Source organism: Magnolia sinica, chromosome 9 (assembly GCF_029962835.1).
Source record: "Magnolia sinica isolate HGM2019 chromosome 9, MsV1, whole genome shotgun sequence".
Classification (NCBI taxonomy): domain Eukaryota; kingdom Viridiplantae; phylum Streptophyta; class Magnoliopsida; order Magnoliales; family Magnoliaceae; genus Magnolia; species Magnolia sinica.
In genome coordinates this window covers 25263290-25288733 of record NC_080581.1, presented here as the reverse complement: position 1 = coordinate 25288733, position 25444 = coordinate 25263290, and the positions used below count along the sequence as shown (strand labels likewise).

Genomic DNA, 25444 nt, shown 5'->3' with positions numbered 1-25444 from the left:
TAATGGGTCCTAAGATTGATGGAAAATAAACATTATAATGGGTCCTAAGATGGATGGAAAATAAACATTATAATGGGTCCTAAGATGGATGGAAAATAAACATTATAATGGGCCCTAAGTTGGGTGGAAAATAAACATTTTATTGGGTTCTAAGCCGGGTGGAGAACAAGCATTATGGTGAGTCCTACTTAGGACCTGCGTATATATGTATTGTAAACCACGCCCTCTATTAGTGTGGGCTCCATCATGATGTATGTGTTTCATCCAACTGTCCAACTGTTTTGGAGATAATTTAAGGCCCATTATGGAGGCCCATTTTCATGCATTAGTGGTCCTTGTTAAGGCCCACCTCGATTTGTATTAGGCCCATATTATGAGGCCCATTGAGGCCCACCTTGATATAGATATGGGGCTCATGTTATGTAGCCCATTTGATGTATTTGGGTCTTTGGGTCAAGGCCCAATTAGATGTACAAAAGGCCCATTACAATATGTGATTCATGGGAGGCCATTCCTTGGGAGCAATATTGGTTTGATGTCCACATTGAATGGATAATGTTGGTTAAATGTCCGCATTATAACTCTCCCTAAGGCCCACTGATAGGCCCATAATTATGGTAAGTAGGCCGTCTAGGGCCATCTCCATTATACCTAGAGCCCATCTCTTTATACATGTTTAGTATAGATCCATGATTCATGATCATTCGCACCATATGTATGCTTGATGTGAAGAGTGACCGATCATAGCATATACCTTTGGATAGACTGTTTATGGGCTCCCTGATAGGCGGAGTTGCCTCATATAAGTGCATGGTATATACGGGGCTATTGCATGACTGATAGTGTGATTCATGCACTTATATTTGTGTGATTGTAGTTACTATATGCCCTAGCCACATCAGGGCCATAGCCTCCACAGACACATCGTGGATGGCAGGATTGGAAACCGAAAATATTTGGTTCTAGCATACGGGCGCCATAGACGTCCCTGGGTGAAAATTCCTAAACCCGATGGTACCAGAGGATGACTCCAATGTCGAGACCGAGTGGATATACGAGCGCATGAGGGCCGAATACCAGGAGGCCACGTCTCCCACTGTGTCGTGGTCGGTTGAAAAGGAGCGTGGCCTTACTCACCCGAGGGTAGGGGGCAATACTAGGCTGAGTTTGACCAGCTCGCGAATGGGTCCGCTATCGACGTGCCGGATAAGTATTGGCAGACTATTGGTCAGGCGGATAGTGAGGTTTCTTACGCTCACTTGGACTGTGCGGCTAGGAGAGCGACAGTGCCATTTGGAGTGTATTGAACCCCGGTGATTATCCAGAATGAGAACTGTACTGATACATGATGAGGATTGTCATGCTTGAGTTGCATCTTGCATCGCATGGCCGTGTTATGGCCGATAGCATTCATATCTTGCACCGCATAGCCTTGGTACGGCTGATTGCATTCATGTGCTCATTACCATGATTCCGCATCACTCTGACCTTGCATTATGAGCACGCTTATATCACACACACACTTACACCACCCTCTAAGCTTTCTATAAGCTTATGCACGATTGATGCGTGCAGGTGACACCAGGACGCAGTCGCAGCCATAGTCTCGCTGTAGTTGGAGCGTGCAGCTGAGCTTCTGGAGTTTTGCTTCTTTTGTTACATTGTATTTCCCCTTTCTGTCGCATTGTACTAAAAAGTTTTTGATCATAGTGGATTTTGTGGTGGTGTTCTTGTGGTTATTGTTTGTGGGTTATGCTTTTTGTTATGCTCATTATGATTCAGACTGATGATTTGAAACCCTCCTTGTAGTCTCCCAGGATCGAAACCTGGTGAATGGGTGCCGGGGTCCGAGAATGGGGTTCTACGGAGGCTGTCAGCGCCGGATTCGGTGGTCGGGAATTTTGTGATCCCGGTTTCCGAGTTCGGGGCATGACACTACGAGCAAGTGGGCCTCTACTATTAGCTTTATTTTTATTTTTATTATTTTTTTAAATTAGGTTTAGTTTTAATTCAAATCATTTTATTATTTAGGTTTAGTTTATGTTCAAATTTCGATGAAGAAAAGGAAAACTATCAAAAATGTTGAATTAAATAAACATTTCAGTTGTATTTCCTTTTAGATGATGTTGAGTGTTGATTAAATTTGATTAAATCAATTAGATTGTAATTAATGTCATTATATTATAACTCACACCTTGAGATTCGGGTCCCGAAGACCTTATTCGGGTACTCGAATTTCGGGGCGTGACAGGTAGACTATGATTTAATGACACTTATAGATGCATGACACGTAGATATGCAATTCAAAACCAATTGAATAACTTAACTTATACATGGATCAAGCACATACATTGGATCATAACCATCCAATGATGCATGACACGCCTCTAGTTACTTGAACTGGAAGGCGATCAGTCTTGATCAATGGTCTATATGTCCCCCGTGCATATGTTCTTGGCCGTTTGATTGCTCACTCTGGTCTATATGTCCCATGTGCATATGTTCTTCGCTGTTTGATTGCTCACTCCCATTATAGAAATCAAATCTTACTGAGATTCTTTTTTCCTTTATAATCTCTCGACATTTTAAGAGCCTGCTTGGAAATGCAGATAAAATTGTATGGAATTGCATTTGATTCTCAAAGGAAAATTTTCATGAAATGGGTTGTTATTTACCTCAAATCATTGCCAAGGAGATCCGGCAATGTGGCGTAATGCGGATGCGTTGCCGGCTAGTGGCAGCGAGGTGGATCTTCCACACCAGCTCATCTCCCTCACTTTCCCCTCTCTTCTCCACTCTCTCCACCTCTTTTTGCAAGTGAAAATTCATATAGGAGTGAGAGAGTGAGAAATGGGGGTTATTTATAGTGCCAAAATATGCACAAATAGCCCCAGTGGCCCCTTTTCCATTACACGTATTCTGGAAAAGGGTGCTTCTGACTTACATGGCCTCAATGGAAGTCCACAAGCTCATCCGCACCAGAGGGTAAGTGTCCTACCATGGGATCTATGTTATATCAAAATTTGAAAGCAATCAAATGCTTCGATAAACCAATTGTTGAAGAGAGGCACAAGAAAGACTAAAGAGAGGAGAAGCTGATAAGTATGTTGTTTACCAAACATACTTATCTTCTTAATAAGCAGAAACTAAGATAAATTACTTGTGGCATAAGCAACTTATTTTAAGCAACTTACGATCCAAACGGACCCTAAATGATTTACAGAAATAATTTATAAGTTATAAATTATTTTCACAGCTTTTAGTCCCACCTGATTCCATTTATAAGTAGACTGTAAATGAAAAATTGCCTTTACATGTAAAGGACTTAAACAATTTATAGGATACCTAAACACGGACAATCATTTATCCATAAACCATTTACAGCTTACATCTAAATAAAACAAGTTATAAATAATTTATATAACTAATTTATAGTAGTAAATTATTTAATCATTTATCAGTTGAATCATTTACAGGCATCCAAACAACCTCCTAGTATTTTCAATGTGCCTTATATATTATACATCACATCAATCTTTTTCTCCTCATGCATGACAACTGCACCCATCAGGAACAAACTCTTCACAATGGCTACTCTGCCGACCAACCCAAAACCCCAATATAAGAACATGTGAGGGAAAGCACAAACACATGTTCCCAAAGAGGTATTGGCCATGGAAAATCCACATGCTCTAGTCATACCATTCCCAGCCCAAGGTCATGTCATACCCTTCATGGAACTCTCTCATTGCTTGATCGACCATGGGTTCAAGATCACATTCATGAACACTGAGTTCATTCACGCCCGAGTCATGGCTGCACTACCAAAGATGGGCTGCGTGCACAGCCAAATCCGTCTGGTCTCAATCTCAGATGGAATGGCACCAGGCGAAGACCGGAGACAGGTGGACAAGCTATGTGACTGTTTTTTACGTGTCATGCGACTTCATTTAGAAGAGTTTATTCGTAAGATGAATGAGTCAGATCATGATAAAATCACATGCGTTATTGCCGACGGGAGCATGGGATGGGCTGTGGAAGTTGCAGTGAAGATGGGAATCCGAGGAGTTGCATTTTGGACACTACCTATGAGCTTCTGTGCATATATGTTTCATGTTCCGAAGTTGATCGAGGACGGAATCATCGATGCCAATGGTAAGATCGTAGTTTAGTAACTCAGTGAGTAAAGTCAAAGTTCACTTTTTTTTTCAAGTTTTATTGAGTAGAAAATATCTACGGAATCGTCGATGCCGATAGTAAGACCGTAGTTTAGTAACTCAGTGAGTCAACTCAGAATTGTTGATTTATGCAATGAGTAACATGGTTTAAACTGTTGATTGCGTGGAGTGGACCGGGTGGCAGAAAACGGTTCGATGAGGGGCGATAAGTAGTAGAGCCCAGGTAGGTGGAAGTATAATTCTAATAGTGAAGGACTCAACTGAGTCAACTCAATTTGACTAGATTTCAAGCCGAGTCGTGGAGAAACTGAATGATGACTTGGTCCTTGAGCTGGGCATGGGATGACTTGACTCATCCGACTCATTCAGAACTGATTCGATCTGAACCGAGCAGGTGAATCGATCCAAATTGAGTTGACCTTGCCCAATCCAAACTCAAAGCGAGTCGAGTTCGAGTCACCTAGTAACTCGACTAGACCCGAAATCCAACTCAGTACTAGCTCGCCTCATATTTAAAAAACTCAGATCTAACATCTCATATCTGACGTGTAGTTGATGGAGAGGCTGCAATTATGGCAAGTGAATCTAAGGTTTGAGTTGTGATTTCAGCCCGTGGATACCCGTTGCACCTGACCCAACTTAGTATTTTTAACCGGGTTGGACTCGGTCCAGATTAGTCTAGGCCAGACCCAAACTCAGATCAGGTCAGGCATGCTGGACTCAGTACCAAGTTAGGTTAAGTTCGGGTCAGGCCTCTTGCAAAACCGAATCGAGTCGGGTGAGCCCTAACTCGGTCTAACTCGACTTGATGCCCTACTCAACTTAGTCCGAACACATTGATGGGAGTAATTGAGAACAAAACCAAGTCATTTATGGCAGGTAAATGATTTTGTGGACAGCTAATTTTGTGCTTGCCTCGAGTGTTTTTAATATTTCAAACATTCACAACTATTTCTTTTTCTGTTTGAGTCTAATGTGACTTGTCCGAGTTGACTCAGACTGGATCCGATTGATTCAGTTCGATGCTGTGAATCACCTCCTCTTCGGCGAGTCAGCCAATTAATCCCCCGACTTGGGTGAGTCCCGACTCAACCTAGGAACAAATGAGTCTGACCTGCTGAGTCTTGTAACCAAGGTTACTTTGCAATGTTTGTAGAATAGGGTGATTGTACATGATATCCAATCCATTCATGGTGTGGACCCCGTCATGTTCTCGTTAGAGACAAAAAATCCTCTGGCTGATCTAAAAGTGAGGTGGGCCACACCATGTAAAATCATACCTAAAACCTCTAATTACAAGTGGCATGTTCCACTATAGTTTTTGAATTGACTGGTTTAGGGTTGTCAATTCATCATGGTGTGGTTGCCATCTTTTAGATGATGGATTGGATGGCATAAGAAAAGCATGGGTTCCACAAGCACTTTAGAAGGCTTTAATGGTGGTCATGCTTATCGAGTTCGACACTAAAAGTAACGAAGGGATTTTTCTAGGGTATGTTATAAATAGTCGAGCATATCGAGTTCTCAACAAGAGAACTAGTGTTATTCAAGAGTCCATTAATGTGGTTATAGATGATCACCTGAATACACCTGTCTCTAGTTCAGAAGATGACGAAGTCTCTATAATTAATAAACCAGACTCTTCATCCAGTCAAAATGACACTGAACTGCGGCCAATTAAAGACCATCCAACTGATCAAATTCTTGAGAACCCTCTCACTAGTGTGCACACTCATAAACAATTAGAAAATATATGTAATTATGTGTGCTTAACTTCCCAAATTGAGCCGGCCAATGTAAAAGAAGTGCTTACTAATGAAAACTGGATAGTAGCCATGCAAGATGAACTAAATCAATTTATAAGGAATGATGTGTGGTATTTAGTTCCTATACCTAATGATAAACATATAATTGCAACTAAGTGGATCTTTAAAAATAAATCTGATGAATTAGGAAATATTATAACACCTCCGAATACAACTTGATCAATACGTCATTTTCATTTTTCTTTCGGATTTAGGTTCCTTGCATCTCTATTTGCTTGATTTTAAAGTTTATTTCAAGTTTTCTAGTGGTTTCCTTGCATTTTTTGGGTAAAATCCGATTTGTGTGAAATCCTTAAATCCTTCTTGCATTCTGTTTTTGTTTCTTGCAATGGAAGGTAGATCTAAGAAGAAAACAACTCATGGTCCTTCTTTTTCCCATTCCACACCTATTGTAGTGTGTACTCTTCGACCACCCGAAGAGGACCCAGAATATGTACGGGACATTCGTCTCCGCAGCATCATTGTTGAACAGACTGTCAATTCCAACCATTTGGATCAGTTCAATATCATTCCCCTCCTTGTGGTTGTAGGATGGGATAACATACTGAATTGGGGCGGACCCGCATATCAATCCATTGCTCAAGCCATTATGCATGTATTAGTGATGTTTCAATTGAAAATTTAACCTTCACTATTATGTTTAGAGAAGGTCCATTTCTCATAGATCGTCACTTGATCTCTAGCTTGATGGATATACCAGTTAATGATGAAGGGATTCCAATATTCACATTGGCTGAGAAAATGAATGAATCTGAAAAATGTCTTTTAATCAGAAATTTATGCAACATGAACTCGTAATGGAATTTCAAGATTACGCTCTATGCCAATCAGATGTTACCCAGATACAAAGTACTTCATCGTATCCTTATTTCTAATGTTTACCCTAAATCTGATACCAAGGTTGAATTAACTTCTTTCATGGTGCGCATTCTTCATTCTGTTGTTTTCGGTATTCAAGTGTGTCTTCCTTCATTAATTGTTATATTATAATCTAATTTCGTTTACACCTGGGGCATAGCAATATTCCTTTCGCTTATTTGATGACCACCCTTGCTACTCATTGTCGCGTGGTCATGCCATCTGGAGAAGCTCATATTTCCCATCTTCCATTCAACAACTCAAATATCAACAAGATGAAATTAGAGTTGGCTCCTAGTCAAGTTAACAAGGATGCTGGAGGAGCTAAAGAAGAAGTTGGAGAGGAAGAGGCACTACCCACTGACGACATGAATATGGATGATCTGCTTGATGAGTTAGAATCTAATTCTGAGGCTGATCCTGATTTTTGGCCATCTAATTTTGATGAACGGTTGAGAACCTTAGAAGAGAAGGTAAAAGGTCTACATGTATCCCATGAAACTCAATCTAAATATATGCACAAATACCTTCATCATATTAACAAAGGATTACATCAAATTGACCCATCTATTCCTCCACTGCCTTCTTTTGGTTCTGACTAGTGTTTTTATTTGAGGCATGTATTAAATCTTAAACTTTACTTTTGCTTGGATGATCCTTGAACATGTTTTTATTTGTTACTCTATGGACATGTTTATGCTTGATGATGATATATAATGGTTAATGCTTAAACATGAGGTTATTCTACTAATAGTAACTCTCTTAACTCATACTCTTCTCTTATATTTTTACTTCAATCATCTATGAATTTCAGTTACTTTGCCATATTGTGACAAAAGGGGGGAGAAATGTCATTGGAATGGTATATGAGTGGTATATGATGATTGTTGGATGTGGGTTGTAGAGACATATCTGTATGGAATTGCATATATATTTTTTTTTATTTTTTATATATATTTTTGGTTAATACAGGCACTCTACAGATCACCTTGATTGGATTGAGGTGGAGTAATGGATTGAGGGGGAGTAGTAGTAACATTGTCATGCGATGTGTATAAACTGGTGCATGATTCTTTAGTCGGTTTTGTCACAAATTTGACAAAGGGGGAGATTGTGAGTGCTATGTTGTAATTCTAGCACCCGGTATTGTCAAATTTTGTTATGCCAAACCACTTGGAGTCAGTATCTTGTTTTGATAAGATGGAAAGTTCACCTTCAAGATAACCGTCGTCAACTCTTCTATATTTTCAAGTTGAAGAACAATGTCAAAGATTAAACACAAGCTTAAGTACAAGAACAGAAATTCAAAGCTCAAGTTAAAGTTCAAGAATACCACCTTAAGTCTCAAGAACACAAGTGCTAGCTCATGCTCAAGTTCAAGACTATAAGGTCAAGCTTCATGTACTTCAAGATAATTGAGTTACCGAAGCGATTGACGTTTCGATGTTTCAAACTCATATTTAAGGTATGAATGACCTTAGATTGACCATAGGTTAGGTCATGTTAACTGCATATTAGATTTGTGTCATTGTATAAGTTTATAGGCTTTTCTTCGACTAGTCCTAGCCTTTGTTTGACTAGTTCAGGCACTGCCTTGACTAGTTCAAGGATTTTCTCGAACAGTCAAGTTTTGTCGAAGATTTTTCAAATTTTTTGTTGGACTCTCAACCAGTCGTACACACTGCTCGACCAGTCGAGTGAACAATGCTCGACCAGTCATGCAGTGATCGACTCAAAGTCCAACAAGCTTTTCTGGTCCCACTTGACCAATCGAGTAATGGGTTTATCCTATCATGCCAAAATTTTTGAAAATTGGTTGGTGCTTCGACGAGTCGAACTAAACCTTAGACCAGTTGAGGGAACAGAATTTTTGCCTATAAATAGAGGATATTTCTCAGAATTATTCATCAATTCCAAGCCTAATCAAGCCATCACTCTGAGAGATAAGTCCCTGCAATTGTGAAGCTATTACTTATTCATTTTAGATTCTTTTATAGCTTTTTTTATTTGATTTTGAGATTTCTTTATTCAATTCTATTCTATTAAAAAGGAAATTTTGATTTACCCTTATGAGATCAAATTCAAATCAAGCTAACTCCAGATTGATTTAATTTAAAAATCATTTAGACTTAGAACCCTTTTATTTGTGAGATTGGACATTGAACATCTACATCTACATCGTATTGGTTCTACTGAGCTACATCGGAAGAAGAATCTTCAAATAAGTACAATTTCATTTTTTGGATTTTTAATTTGTGAGATTCAGCTAGGAAATTCTCATTATTGGGTTTTTGTGATTGTGTAAGCCCATTTGAAAAACACATTTGTGAAGGTTTTAAGGTGAACCTTGGAAAACCTTATTTCTTAGTGAAAGCCAATATCCCGTGGGTGAGGATATTAGGAGTGGAGTAGTTATGTGGCTATTTGCAAACAGTTGATGTACGCACACAAACCACTAATGTTGTTTAGATGATGGTTGTGATGTATGTGTGGTGCTGAATGTTATAATTTTCTTTATATGCTTGTGGTGAATGTTGTAATAAATTAGTTTATTTCCTTCGCCTCATTATCAGTTTGAGTTTTTTATACTTAACAATATTCTAAACATCAGGTTGTCCTACCATAAACCTTGGTTTTTGGTGAAAGGTTGTCCTTAGAACTCAGTTTGTATCAACCTCTCAAGACTAGTGCATTTGAGATTGCTAGGACTTAGAACTTGGCCTTTTCAGCAACTAACCCTGTAACTAAACCCCTAAATTAGTTGCCTTCAAACTATTTAGCTTATAAAGGCTACCCTTTTAGGGCTTTCCTTTCCATAAATAGAAAGACTAAGAGACAGAGAGAGATAAAGGAGCATCGTTTCTTCGTGCCGCACTTATCAAGCTGTCAAGTCTGGACCGAGTTCAAGTCGGGTCAGCTAGGTTGAGTTAGTCTTTGGTCTGGTCTGGGTTTTTCCAAGGAGAGTGAGAGGAAGAAAGAAAAGGAGACAGAAGAGAAAAGAGAAACGAGTGAGAGAGGGAGAGAGAGAGTTCTTATCGAGGGCTACCACACAGGTTGACTTGGTTGAGTCGTGCGTGAGTTGGGTCTAGTTTGGGTGCTGCTGGAATTCCAGTAGAGAATAAAGAGAGAGAGAGAGAGAGAGAGAGAGAGTGAGTGAGTGAGAGGAGACCAAAAGGAAGGGAGATTAATGGGCTATTCGAGTGGCTCGTTACTTTCGGACGAGTCAAGCCGAGTCGGATATATAGTGAGCATGTCCAAGTTTAGGTTAAGACCGGTCCCTGTCTAGTCGAGTTGTGAGAGAAATTAGAAGGAGAGAGAGAAGAGAAGGGGTTGCTACCGAGTCTTGTTGTTGCACCACATCTTGTTGTCGAATCTGCTGACATGGGTCGCTCTGAGTTGCGAGTCCCAGTCGAGCTGAGTTGCTAGTCTAGTTTTGGTCCAACGAACTTGCTAGACAAGTCTGAGAAAGGAGAGCAAAGAAAGTAAAAGAAGAAGAAGAAGAAGAAGAAAAAGAGAGATAGAATCGAGAGAGAGAGAGAGAGGAGTGTGTGGGTGTTAGTGTGGAACTGAGTTTTTATGCCGCACCAATCAACCGAGTCGAGTTGTCGGGTTGTGTTATGTGTCTGAATCCAATCGAGATTCAGAGAGAGAAGAGAGGAAAAAGGAGGAAAGAGAGTCACTGAGTTAACTCGGGTTAAAACCGAGTCAAGGCACTAACTCACTAATGGGTTATCGGGTTCAAAAGAGTGAAAGGAAGAAGTAGAAGAAGATGGAGAGATTGGAGGTGCGCCCGAGTCACGGTTGATTTGACTTGGTTGTTTTTAGTTGAGTTCAACCAAGTTCGATTGAGTTAAGCCAAGTTCGTCTGAGTTTAGAAAAGTCAGCCGAGTCAGTCAATTCTTCATCGAATTCATGTAGCGATAAGTGTTTTTTTTAGTTCATTTTTATATCAGTTGTAACTACTCCTTATGTGAGTTTATGTCAAGTCGTTGAGTAAAGCTGCCAAATTAAGGTAAATCGACACTAATTTCATTTGTTTTGCTACTGAGTTGTAACGCCCTGAAATTCGGGGGTCGAGCATAACTCAGCTCCCGAGTTCCAAAACATCACTTATGCAAGAAACACAAACAAAGCAAAGACGGCCACGACGATGCTACTCGTCGGAATCAGGAGATGGAGGCGAAGCACCCTTATCCTGCAAGCAACACAGGATAGACTTCAAAGTCCGGGACATCTTCTTAAACTTATGCTTAACAAAGCCTCGAAGATCAACCATCTCCTGGCGTAAAGCAGCTTGCCCTTCTTCAAGCCGTGTAAGACGGGCATCTCTGGCAATCTGCTCTGCGCCCTGCTCTGGCACCACAGGAGGAGAGCTATCGCTCGAATCCTGTGCAACATACATGGCGTATGTTGAAATACATGCACTTAGGCAATTCCTTTTACTAAGGAGTTGTCATACATGCATCTAGCATACATACCCGACAAATAATCATGGCAAACACAAGTGCGTATTTTATACGTATACGGTACTTTATAAATACACTTAGAATACACAAATCTCAATATAGCACATGCATATCAGGAAAGCAATGTAAACACAACATTTGGCATGTGAAATCTCATCCATAACAAGAATAAATCACTAACTGGGATTGAAAGCCTTGAAAACCATAACCTATACACTTAAAGTCCGCACCTTAAGCGAAGAAAGAACCGCCGAGCTGATTTAGACAAGTTGTCTTCGTCAACGGCGCTAGAATACCCTAAAATAAGGATAGAAATGAGATACAACAACACCAAGTCTAGTCTAAGCTCTAACACAGGTTAGGGTTAGGTTAACTTACCCCAAAAGAACTCAGAATCGTCAGAGGAACGATTCAAAGTGAAGGTTCAAAGGTGAAGAAGAACAAGGAAGAATCAAGATGATTCACCAACTTATCTCTCTCACTTTCTCTCTCTTTTCCACTCTCTTTCCAAGCTAGGGTTAGAGAAAATTCGTATGGAAATGAGAGCTAGGGTTTAAGGACTATATATAGGCCTTAAAATGATGGAAATAACCCCAGGGTCAAGGTATACTTAGGTTATAACCAAAGCACGCCTTTCTCGATCCAACGAAGCACTTCTGGTGGGCCTATAACCACGAAAGGTCGGACTTAAGCTCATTGACCATGGATCTAGGTCAGGCTGAGTTTTCATACAGACCGGCTCTTCAGATCAGCCGTGGCGGACCACACTCAATTCAACGGTCACAGAAACTCGATCAGGTCCACAAGCACTAGGATATGCCTGGGCCAACCATCCTGATCAGAGGGTGAAATTGGGTCAGAAACCAACGGTCAGAATGCTTAAAATCGTCGCGCAAGCGACACGACTCAGATTTCAATAAAAGCTTATTAAATTCCAACCGTTCTCACACTCTTCACTCCGAGCTCAACCAAATCGACCCAGAACATCAGATCGACTTGATTTTCGAGGTGAAGATCAAGCCCAACTCGGTAACCGCAACAGCCTAAGATCATCGCCATCGGACTTTTGACGAGCGGTCTAGGTCCGATCCAGATCTTCCAAAAATTCCCCAGAACAACTGGATTTAGCGATGGACCCCCGAATTTCAGGGCGTTACATGAGTTAACTTAGTGAGTTTTCACCGAGTCTATTGTCTATATATAGCTGATTGTTAGTAGTTTTCCTTAGTGTTTTGCTTAGGTCATGGCTGCAGGTGTATCTATCAGATTTGACTCTATCGGGTTATTGTTACGTGTTATTTAGTGGGCCACACATCTAAGTTGTTTAATCAAGGTGAGGACTCCCCCTTTAAGCTTTCCACTTAAATTCATTAATCTTGATATAGATGATGTTCTAACCTCTTATATTTAGAATTTCTTAAGTTACTTGATTAATCTACTTATCTCACTCTACGAATATGTTAATATGTTGCACAATTAACTCTTGAATTGGATAATTGATCTCTTTAATTCTACTAATTATAAATGATTTAATTGCCACATGTTATCTCAAGTTACAAAATTTGTTAATCTATTAGATGCTTGCCACTTGTGATTACTTGATGATATTTTCGAGGGTTTTCGAACTAGTTTACATTTCTAATAGATTGAATGAAATTTGTTGGGGACATACCTTCTCGCAGATCATTTACACCTATGCGCCTTTTGGGAATAACCCATTTTAATCGCATCCTTTGTCAGACTACTTGCCCTATGTGGCTTTAATTGAATATTTTTCCTATGTAGCTTTGATTGAATATTTACCATATATGGCTTTGATCGAATATTTGCCCTATATGGCTTTGATCAAATATTTTTCCTTTTTCGACTTTGGTTTAATTTGTATAAACTTTTTAATTTTTGAATTATCGTGTGGAGTTCAATATGATTCCTAGGTGAAGCTGAAGTTCGTTTATTGATTTTCTAATCACCTTACGAAATTTCATATGATTTCTGAATGACGCCGGAGTCACCTAGCCTAGCTAGAGTCCAAGCCTCCTAAGATACATAAGTTCAAATATAAGCCAATCAATCTAGCCTTGTGACGCTACTTTTCATCTAGTCATACAAGCCTCTATCAATTTCATTGGATCAGTGCATTGTCATTGTGTAACAATCATTCCCTTCTCAACCCTCTTGCTCCTCATATACATTAGCATTAAAGTATATTTTCATCATTTTCACGTAAGCTCTAAGGCCTACCGATATAATCGGATCTTGCTCATCAAAAACCTTAACCAATTAGTCGTCATTTTAGTATACATATTGTATTCTATCGTTTTCACATATCTGACTAGCAGGTGTATGCTCTGAGACTTGCCTATATAATAGCAGCAGGTCCACCGGAAACCTTAGCCAGTTGGACGTCGTTTATTCATAAGCATCCATACAGCATCAAGCATCCCATACATCTATACTTTGCACCTTACACTTCGTTTCGAATGTATGCTCTGCAGCTTGCCGATATAGTCGGATCCTACTCATCAAAAATTCGAATCAATCAATCACTAGTATCATTGCATTGCATTACATTTTCTGCATGCGAGAACTACCCTTATTCGTCATAAATTAGTCAGATCTTATAAAGTAATGACCATACATTTGCACGAGCAAAAAGGGTGCCTAACACATTCCCTCTCTATAATCGTGGTCCCTTACTTGGAATCTCTAGAACGTAAACTTATAAGTCATTTTAGGGTTAAGTATCTTCGGGTCGTCAATCTTAACCATTTCTATGGGGTCTAACCGACTGTAGAATTGTAACAATTAGTTAGTAGTGACTCTGGTCAAATATTATATCCTTTCACCCCATCACAAAAGCCCTCGATCGATGCAACCATGGAAAGAAGAGAATAAATCTCCCGTACCCTCAGGAAATTCATCATCCAACGTTCACACTCTCCTTTTTTATGGACATGGCAATGTGAGTAAATTGTTTTATGGATGTCTTGTGGATGAATGGCAATGAACATGTTCCCTGGTGCATTATTTATGAAATATTTATATCCGATCCAAAACACATGTCATCAACCATATGCAACTGTAGACTCCTAAGCAGTGCACTAAGAGAAAAAAGTCGTCTAAAAATAAAAACAAAATCATACATGGCAATATAATGATTAGCTGACCCATCTTAAAATGGAAGTGTATCAAGCCAAGGCCGCTCACCGTTCTGAATGTTGATTGCGAAAGCCAATGGACTATACATAAGGCCACCACCTGACCCAAGTCTACAGAAGTAGCCCAGAATGAAAATCTTTAGGTCATCCCCAATCTAAACACAACATTTTTTTAGCCCAATGTTGCATATCAATCTTTCATCTCACATGAATGCTTATCTTATTTTAGCATAACTTCGTTTAGCCACTCCACTTTCGTTCACCGCCATACTGTAGAAAATTCAAATCGATCAGCGTAGCTTAATTTAGTTCTCCACCTCTGTTTAGCGCATCACTGCAACAAGTCAAATTTAGTTTAGTTAATCATTCAAATCTACGATCCTATCATCAGATACCCTAAATTCCTAATTCTTTATTTAGTGATTTTCTCAGTCACAGCCTGCTGACCAAACTACAACCGTCTCATGACCATTAGGGTTTTGACATGGTCTCATGACCACCTAGGTTCAAAAGACGGCCAATCTTCAGTGGTTGTCTCACTCTCAAACCATTGTCATTAATTTCTATTTTATTTTTATTTTATTTAATGAGTGTACTATATTTATATTTAGATTAATAAAATCGACATTTGGCCTTTAATTTTCTGTATTCTATCTAAATATTATTTTGTTAACGTACACAACCAAGATACGATTATTGTGATAAAAATTCTTGTCTTCAATCTAAAAAAAAAAAAATGTCCGTCCAAAAGACTAACCCTCCATTCACATATCACCCGATTATTTATTAATCAGTCAGCAAATTTTTACAGATCTAATTGTAATCCAAGTATTTTTAAAACTGGTTCACGGGGTATTTGGTTCAATTCCAGTTATATACTACACTCTCGCACACCCAATCAAACCATTCGTTACCCCAGTGTGACCAACAAAGTCTTTTCCCGCTTTTTAGATGCATCTTTTACAGATTACTCGCGTCCGCCCGCCACCGTTGAACCTTTCGTACAATGTCAATGAAGGGCACAACGTCAAACATGTGACCGACAAAGCCTTTTCCCGATTTCTAGATGCATCGTTTCCAGATTACTCGCGTCCGCCCGCCACCGTTGAACCCTCCGTACAATGTGAATGAAGGGCACAACGTCAAACAGGTGGGTCTACCTCACAACCCAAGCCGGTCCTGGTCCGACCCACAGTTTGGTTGGTAGCCCCAACACCAGCCAGCTAACTGGTGTCAAAGCTCCGTAGGCCCTACCATGATGAATATGCTCTATCCACACTGTCGAACCATTTTTTCATATGGTATGCTTTAAAAGATGAGGCAGATTCAAATCTTAAGTGAACCACAGCACAGAAAGAAGTGGGGATTGAATTTTTACTGTTGAAAAGTTTTTTAGGCCACAGAAATTTTGGATCAAGCTGGTATTTGTGTTTTTGCTTCATCCATACCTGTGTGACATTATCAACAAGTTGGATGGCAAAGAAACATTAAAGTAAGCATTGGGAAGTTTTTAAAGGTGGATGTTCAATCAACACTGTTTTCGTATGGTGTGGCTTACTTGAGATCTGGATCACCCTAAAATGAACTGGAAAGATGGAAGGATGGGATAGATAAAACACATACATCGTGGTGGGGCCTAGGGAGCTTTGACATCAGCTATCTGCCTGCTGTCTTTTCTCATTTTTGGATGGACCCTTGTACCCTTTGAATCAACGGCTACCTGTGGGAGCTTTCAGGAAGCGGATTGGCTGGTGTACCACACACCAGCTACATAGCTGCTGTAGGTACGTGTCGTGCGAAGACGACGAGCACTGACGCTCCTCGAGCTCGAGTCATACGAACAGTTCAAAGGAGATCAAAGTTACATGGCCCCCACAGTGATGTATTCATCATATCTACACCATTTATCTATTTTTAGAGATCATTTTATAGAATTATTAAAAAACGAATCATATCCAAAGATCATGTGGACCACACCACAATAGCAGTGGAGAAAATGATTTTCGCCGTTAAAAAATTTGTAGGGCCCACCGTAACGTTTACTTTCCATCCACTCTGCTCATAAGGTCACAAAGACCTGAATGAAGAGAAAAAACAAATTTCATATTGATCCAAAACTTATATGACCCTAAAAAAGGTTTCAGTGGTAGACATTCAATCCCCCGCTGCTTTTTGCAGTGTAGTCCACTTGATAGTTAGATCTATCTTATTTTTTGTCTCAAGCCTTTAAGATGAGCTCGCCAAATGGATGAATGGTTTGGATATAACACATACCTCATTATTAGACTCACAAAACTTGCTAAGGTAAGCACTTATATAGCAAGTGCGAGGTACACCAGCCAATCACTTCCGACCTTTCGGAAACGGATTGGCCACTCCCCTGGCACCGGCCCGTGGCCGGTGGTCGGTGCTCTGTGGGCCCCATCATGATGTATGTATTTCATCTTTTCCGTTCATCCATTTTTACATATAATTTTATAGGCTAATCCCAAAAATAAAAGGTATATAAATCTCAGGTGGACCACACCACATGAAAACAATAGTGATTGGATATCCATCATTAAAATCCTCGTAGGGCCTACTGTACTGTTTATTTCACATCCAATAAGTTAATTATGTCATACGCTCCAAGATGAAGGGAAAAAATAAAAATCACCTTGATCCAAAACTTTTACGGCTTTAAAATATTTTTTAATGGTCGACACTCAATCAACACCGTTTCCTGTAATGTGGTCCAAATAAGATGGGGATATACCTCATTTTTGGTCTCATACTTTAAAAATTAATGTGGTCCAAATAAGATTGGGATATACCTCATTTTTGGTCTCATACCGTAAAATATTCTCTAAAAATAGATGGACAGAATGGATGAAACACATACATCATGGTGGGCCCAGGGAGCACCGACTACCAGCCATTGGCTGGTGTTAGGGGGAGTAGCCAATCCGTTTCCCCAGCATTCAGGGTACGTCAGAGCCTGTAATTATTGCTCTGATCTGTGCTGAAGACTTGCACAACGTCCGGAAGGAGTCCCGACTCGTCCGGAAAAAGGTTGGATCCACCCAACGACTCAAAGCACGTGTGGTACAAAGCGTCTTTTTTACATTTTTCGTAAATCATATATAGTTTGGATTACTAGAATCATCCTGGTTGAACCATGACCATCGATATCAGGGCCCACTGGATGAGTGTTCTCAAAGGAAGATGGTCGACTCATGTATGGTTTGGTCTTTGGCAGACTGTTTTGATGACACTTTTAGATGTATGACACGTGGATATGCAATTCAAAATCAATTAAATACCTTCATTGATGCATGGATCAAGAACAAACATTGGATCTTTACGATCCTATGATACATGACACGCCTCTAGTTGATTGAGCTTGAAGGTGAACGGTCTTAATCAATGGTCTATATATCCCACGTGCACATGCTCTTGACTGTTTGATTGCTCACTCTCATTATAGAAATCAAATCTCACTAAGATTCTTGAAGAGCCTGCTTGGAAATCCAGATTAAATGATATGGAATTGTATTAGATGGAATTAACTAAATTATTGCACAATGATTGCATGGCCGGAAATACAGTGTACTTTGACTATCCAATTTCATATTTAGGACTGAATTTGTTTTCCAGGAAAAAATACTCTGTTAAGGAAAACCTGCATTCGGTGAGCTGAACCATGGAATTATAATCAATGGAATAGATTTTACAACTATGCTTGTACACATATGCAACACGAATGTTATGTATGAATGGTGCATATAAATAGATGGCATGGATAAAACATATGCATTAATGTAGGGCCCACAAATATAGTGCATTTCAAAATCCACCATAAGTCCCAAAGTATTTACTATTGGGACTTGATGATATGATTTCTAAATTAATCCAATCATTTCCCTTGGTTCTAAACATTGAATGAAAATTGTATGGAACCAATAGCAATTCCATACCAGCTAATCCATGTTCTAAATAGTCTCTTTAAGTGTTGGGTTTACTAGAGAGATTAGGCCTTAGGGGTAGAGCCAAAGTTTTCGTAAAGCACCGGAAAATACACATGCCTCAATGCATAGGGCCACTAGGCATGTGGGCAATTCTAACTCAATTGAGGAATTTGGTGGGCTCTATTATGGTTGTGATCAACACATATAGGTTTAGGGCAAGATGTTTAAACTATGGTCTTTATATGCAGTTATTTAGACGAATATGAAAACCTATAGTGTGGAGACTCCATAGGGGAGAAGTGTGATGAGTAAGCTGAAATTGCGTGGAATAATCTACCACAGTATGTAGAAGCTTTGTGAAGCTATAGAATGAATGGCTGTCTTATAGGGATGTAACTAGGACCAATTAATAATTATACCAACTAAAACACAATTGCTTACTTAAACTAATATGTCAATTCAAAATAAGTAAAGCAATTAACACTAAGGCTTCCAAGCCAATTGTGGGTTCAGTCACATAAACTACACAAGAAATACCAATTAGGCAACTAGTCTATAATTAATAGTGAACTTGTGTGTGCATTACAAGTTAAGTGCATAGCATACAACTCAACCCAAGTATTCATATGATTTACCTAATTAAATACATAAGCATGAATAAGAATATACGCAATTCATAATCGTAAACACAAACATGTATAATGGTCTGGTTTTTCTACTCCATTTTCAGTGGACGCGCTCTCCATAAGTGTATCGGTATTCACTATCAGAAGTTTTAAATCAGGTTCACCTCTGTCACGCCCCAAACTTGGAGATCGGGCTCACAAAATTCCCGATCGCCAAATCCGGTGCTGACAGCCTCTATAGTACCCCATTCTCGGCTCCCAGCATATATACGTCAGATTCCGATCCTGGGATCCTACAAGGAGGATTTTTTTTTTTGTACATTTATCTCGTAATGAGCATAACCACAAGATTACCCAAATCACCAAGGCAACATCATCATCACATATCCACTAATATGATCGTTTGAGTACAATACTGCAAAGGAAATACATATAAAATAAATCAAAGCTCCAGAAGACCGCTGCACGCTCCAGGCTCAATGCTGCTGCTGCAACCTAACATCACCTGCACGCATCTATCGTGCATAAGCTTATGGAAAGCTTAGTGGGTGGTGTAAGTGTATGCATAAGGTAAGTGTCAAGTAAGAAATATCAGAGTAATCAGAGTAAGCGGAAATACTAAGAAGCCCATAATCATACAACATCATAAATACTGGCAAGATCATAAATCATACGATATCAGAGTAATGCGAAAACATGTTGATAGGCCCATAAATACCATCAGCCTTATCCAGGCTATGCGATGCAAGAATATAATAAACCAATATCATATACTGAGGAAGTAATGTAAATCACATATGCAATGAGGAGACATAGTAAGCCAAATATCAGATACCGAGTCCACGAATATCGTTAACCTTAATTATGTTATGCAATATAGAAGCACAGTAAACCAACTGCTGTATGCTAAAGATGTAATGCGATGCGAATGAAATGATCAAGCTGGAGTGTGAAGTCAGGATGATAGTACGTAGTATCGCAGGCTACGGGGTCCATCACAAGAGACTTCTATCCAAACCAGTCCCATACCTAAATTTGGATAGCTAGACTCAATGTAGTAGACTCCTGATCTCAGGTTAGTCGCGCGCCCAACCGAAATCCTGGCCATGAGAAGGAACACAACAATTAGTTGCATACCACCAGCCCGAGTGGATAGTGAATGAAATGAATGTATGAACATGCAACTCCTACTCAATAAGTCCACATATCAGTACGGTTCCTCTCTGGAAAATAACTAGGGTCTATTACACTCCAAACCAAGTTGCCGCCCCCTCGCGCGCAACAAGGTGAGTGGAAGAGACCTCACTATCCGCCTGCCAATATCGGTCCCAGCTCGTCGATAGCGGACCCATTCCTCGAGCTAGTCAAGCTCAGCCTAGCATTACCCCCTTCCTCTCGGGCAGGTAAGGCCATACCCCCTTCCAACCGACCACGACACAGTGGGAGACGCGGCCTAACGGTATAATGCCCTCATGCGCTCGTGCATCCACTCGGTCTAGACGTTGGAGCAACCTCTGGAACCAAGAGGGTTTAGAGACTTTCACCCAGGGATATCTATAGCACCCCATGTAGAACAGATTTCCGGTGCCCCATCTGGCCATCCACAATATGCCTGTGGAGGCTACAACCCTGATGTCGCTAGGGCACACAATGCAAGATGCATGAGTCATACAATCCAGTCATGCATCAACCCTGCACATACTGTGCGCTCATATGAGACAACCTCCGCCTACCAGAGAGTCTCATAACAATTTGCCTAATGAAATATGCAATGGTCAATTACATCTCATAACAAACATGCAGATGATGCGTATGGGCATGTATCATGATGCTATGCAGTCATATACTCATAATCGGTATCAAGGACCGGCATCGACAATCGATCTCAATAATGTGGACATTTAACCAACATTGCCCTCAAGGAATGACTCATATAAAGCCTAATATATAGTAGACTCATGGCCTCATATAAGGACCTAATATACAACACCATGGGCCTTACTTAAAGGCCACATATACACAAGTGGGCCCTGCTCATGGGCTTCAAATACATGACATGTGGGCCCTACACATAGGTCATGAATACATCAAACGTGTCATACATCATGGGCCTAATACATATCACAATGGCCTTGTCCATAGGCCACGAATACACAATAATGGGCCTTACCCATGGGCCATGCCCATGGGCCATGGATACATCACAGTAAGCCTCAACTACGGTTCGCATATACATCATATAGGTCTCGACAATCGGAATCGACACTCAAAATCAGCCTCAATAATTGGGGTCGGCCTATACAATCGACCTCGACAATCGGAATCGGCTTCGATACTCGACCTCAACAATCGGGATCGATCGATAATCAGAATCGGTAAATCGGTCACGATAATCAGCCTCAATCGCTAATCAGAATCGGTAAATCGGTCACAACAATCGAATAGATCAACAATCAGAATCGGTAAATCGGTCACGATAACCGGGATCGATCGATAATCAAAGTCGGCAAATTGGTCACAACAATCGGATTGATCGATAATCAGAATCGGCAAATCGGTCACGACAATCGGATCAATCGATAATCAGAATCGACAAATCGGTCACGACAACCAGATCAATCGATAATCAGAATCTGCAAATCGGTCACGATAATCGGATTAATTGATCGATAATCAGAATCGGCAAATCAGTCACGTCAATCGACAAATCGGCCACGACAATCGGGATCGATTGATAATCAGAATTGGTAAAACGGTCACGACAATTGTGATCGATCGATAATCAGAATCGGTAAATCGGTCACGACAATCGGGATCGATCGAAAATCAGAATCGAAAATGGAATCGGTAATCGCCACGATAATCGGGATCGATCGATAATCGATCTTGAAACGGTCACAACAATTGTGATCGATCGATAATCGAATCGGTAAATCGGCCACGATAATCGGATCGATCGAAAATCAGAATCGGAAACCTCGATCGCTAATCGACAAATCGGTCACGACAATCTAATCGATCGATAATCGTAATCGTAAATCGGTCACGACAATCGGATCGATCGAAAATCGACCGGTAAATCGGGCCCAATCGATAAATCGCCACGACAATCGTGATCGATCGATAATCAGAATCGGTAAATCGGCCACAACAATCGGGATCGATTGATAATCAGAATCCGCAAATCAGTCGCGTCAATCGACAAATCGGCCACGACAATCGGGATCGATCGATAATCAGAATCGGTAAATCGGTCACGACAATCGGGATCGATCGAAAATCAGAATCGGCAAATCAGTCGCGTCAATCGATAAATCGGCCACGACAATCAGGATCGATCGATAATCAGAATCGGTAAATCGGTCACAACAATCGAGATCGATTGATAATCAGAATCCACAAATCAATCACGTCAATCTTCAAATCGGCCACGACAATCGGGATCGATCGATAATCAGAATCAGTAAAACGGTCACGACAATTGTGATCGATCGAAAATCAGAATCGGCAAATCAGTCGCGATAATCGACCTTGATCGCTAATCGGTCAATCGATCACGATAATCAAAATCGATCAATACTCAAAATCAGCAAATCGGTCACGATATCTGGCCTCGATCGCTAATCGATCAATCGGCCACGATAATCAAAATCGATCAATACTCAAAATCAGCAAATCGGTCACGATATCTGGCCTCGATCGCTAATCGATCAATCGGCCACGATAATCAAACTCGATCGATACTCAGAATCGGCAAATTCGCACCGACGAGAATGACCTAACAAGGCCTAAGGGAAGGTCACAATGAGGATATCTAACCGTCATTGCCTATCAAGGTGGACATTTAACCAGCATTGCTCCCAAGAAGTGGCCCATACAAAGGATCCACACACAACGCAATGGCCATACATACCTCGCATTGGGCCTCAACTCTGGGCCTCGAATACATCACAATGGGCCTTGCCCATAGGCCATGAATACGTCACAATGGACCCCGCCTATGGGCCTCAAATCCACAATAGGTGAGCCCTACACATGGGCCTTATATGCATCAAGTGGGCTTCATCAATGGGCCGCACTAATGGGCCTTATACACATCAAGTGGGCTACATCAAGTGGGCTACATCATTGGGCCACACTAATGGGCGTCAAATATATCAAAATGAATCACATCGGAAGATCATCTGGACCATATCACAATTAGCAATGGAGATAAAGATTTTTCACGGTTAAACAATTCACGGGGCCCATCATAAAGTTTATTCTCCATCCAATATGATCATAAGGTTACAAAGACCTGGATTAAGAAGGAAGATAAATTTCATATTGATCCAGAACTTCTAGGATCCTTAAAGGATTTCAATGGTGGACGTTCAATCTCCATTGATTTATGTAGTGTGGTCCACATGATATACGGATCTGCCTCATTTTTATTTTTTTTCCAATCCTTAAGACGAGCTTGCCAATTGGATGGACGGTATGGATTAAGCCCACATATCACGGTGGGCTCCATGCAAATAGACTGACAGCGTGGATTCCATCCACTCATCAAGTGGGTCCCACCGTACAGCAGCTGTTGGACTGCTGGATAAGACCCATGCCTCAAGGCAGGCCCCACATAGCAAAACAGATGGACGGCTGGATATATATCAAGGTGGCCCCACATGCCCACACGTGTCACACGTGTGGGGTAGGTCCCACGTCATGAACAGATAGACGGGGTGGATATAAAACACATTCATTAAGGTGGGTCCCACCCGTTCAACATGCTGGATGGTCTAGATCAGACCCATTCATTTGGTGGGTCCCACGGGCCTGCTGATGTCATAACATCGGCTATATAGCTGGTGTGAATTACAGCAGCCAATCTGCTTTCACATGAGGTGGGTCCCACGCATATCAGGGCCCACCGTAATATTTTATTAAAAATATATATAATAAAAAAAAATATTGCATTAGTCCAGCGTCCAGGAGCACTGACGGACGGCCTGGAAGAATGGAATGCATGTGGGCCCATCTCCACACGTGCAGCCTACCAAGTGTATGAACGGCATGTATAATTCGCATGCATTTTGATGGGACATGTTAGCACCGTCCAAACAATCTTGCGCCGTCCAGACTGTCCGGACGGTGTGGATGAAGCAAATACATCACGATCGGACACCACTTCATCACTGGACAGCATGAATGAAACATACATCGCAGTGGTGCCCCACATCCACCGTCCATATGATAGACGGTCTGGATGGCTTTCCAAAGGAACGGTTGGGGGTAAAACACATACTTCATGATCCGGGCCCAGGGCCTTGCTGACGTCATCATAGCGGCTAGGCTGCTGGTGTACACCGTCCATCAACATAGCAACTAGGCTGCTGGTGTACATCGTCCATCAACATAGCAACTAGGCTGCATGTGTCTACCGTCCAGATGGACGGTGGAATATAGTAGATGTATATATAACGGTGGTCCCAGGCCACGTCCAGACATCTGGACGGTCTGAATTAAATGAATGATGTGCTGGGGTCCATGTCCAGCACCGCCTGGAAATGTGGACGCCAAGGATAAAATACCTACCTCATGATGTGATGCCACGTGGTGGCCCACCCGAGCTTGGGTTCAAGTTGATATTTGTGTTGTCCGTTCGTCCAGGCCTGCTGTACGGTCTGGACAGCAACCCATCCAGCAAGTCCTGGCCATCTGGTCCATCTAGATCGAGGCCCGCCATGCATGGACGGCGTTGATGAAATATAAATTAAGGTGGGTCATACAATCAAGGAAGAGAGAGAGAAATAGAGAGATATGGAAACCGGAGTAGCTGAGGAGCCCCGCCACTATGGGCCCCTCGTTGATATAAACCATATATCAAGATGGGTCCCACTATGTGGGCCCTCAAATCATCAAAGCCACACAAATAAAAATCATAAAACACACCCACCTTAGATCTCTTCTTCCTTCTTCCGCCAATGCATGCTTGAGCTCCAAATGAACAATTTCAACGGTTGGGATTAAATTTGGATGGTGGAGATGGGAGATAGAAGTGGGCCACACAAAGCTCCTCCCATGGAGAGCCATAGACGTGGGTTGCTTGGGAGGAAACAAATGAGAGAGAGAGAGATGAGAGAGAGAGGTGTAAGAGAGAGAGAGAGAGAGGGATGGGTGTGATGGGTGAAAAGGTGAGTGATGTGTACTTGTGTAAGAGAAAGTTGACTTTAGGGGCTGCTTGGGGATGGGGTGATGTGTACTTGACATGAGGTGTGATTGATGGGACATGATTTGAAATCTATCTTGGGTTTGCAAATGCGCGGTATTTTCTCGAACTGAACGCGGGTCCACATCTCTTGGCCTGGGTATCGCCTCGACGCGCGAGACGCGACATTGGAACCGC

General features: G+C 41.0%; 1 protein-coding gene across 1 annotated transcript in view; it reads left to right on the top strand.

Annotated features, from left to right (window-relative positions):
* Positions 1-3726: 3726 nt before the first annotated feature.
* Positions 3727-25444, top strand: part of LOC131254746 (UDP-glycosyltransferase 83A1-like) — a 38849-nt gene continuing 17131 nt past the window's right edge. Inside the window, exon 1 of the mRNA XM_058255462.1 lies at positions 3727-4155. Coding sequence (XP_058111445.1) covers positions 3735-4155 — 421 coding nt within the window. The 5' untranslated portion in view covers positions 3727-3734. The remainder of the gene's footprint in view (positions 4156-25444) is intronic.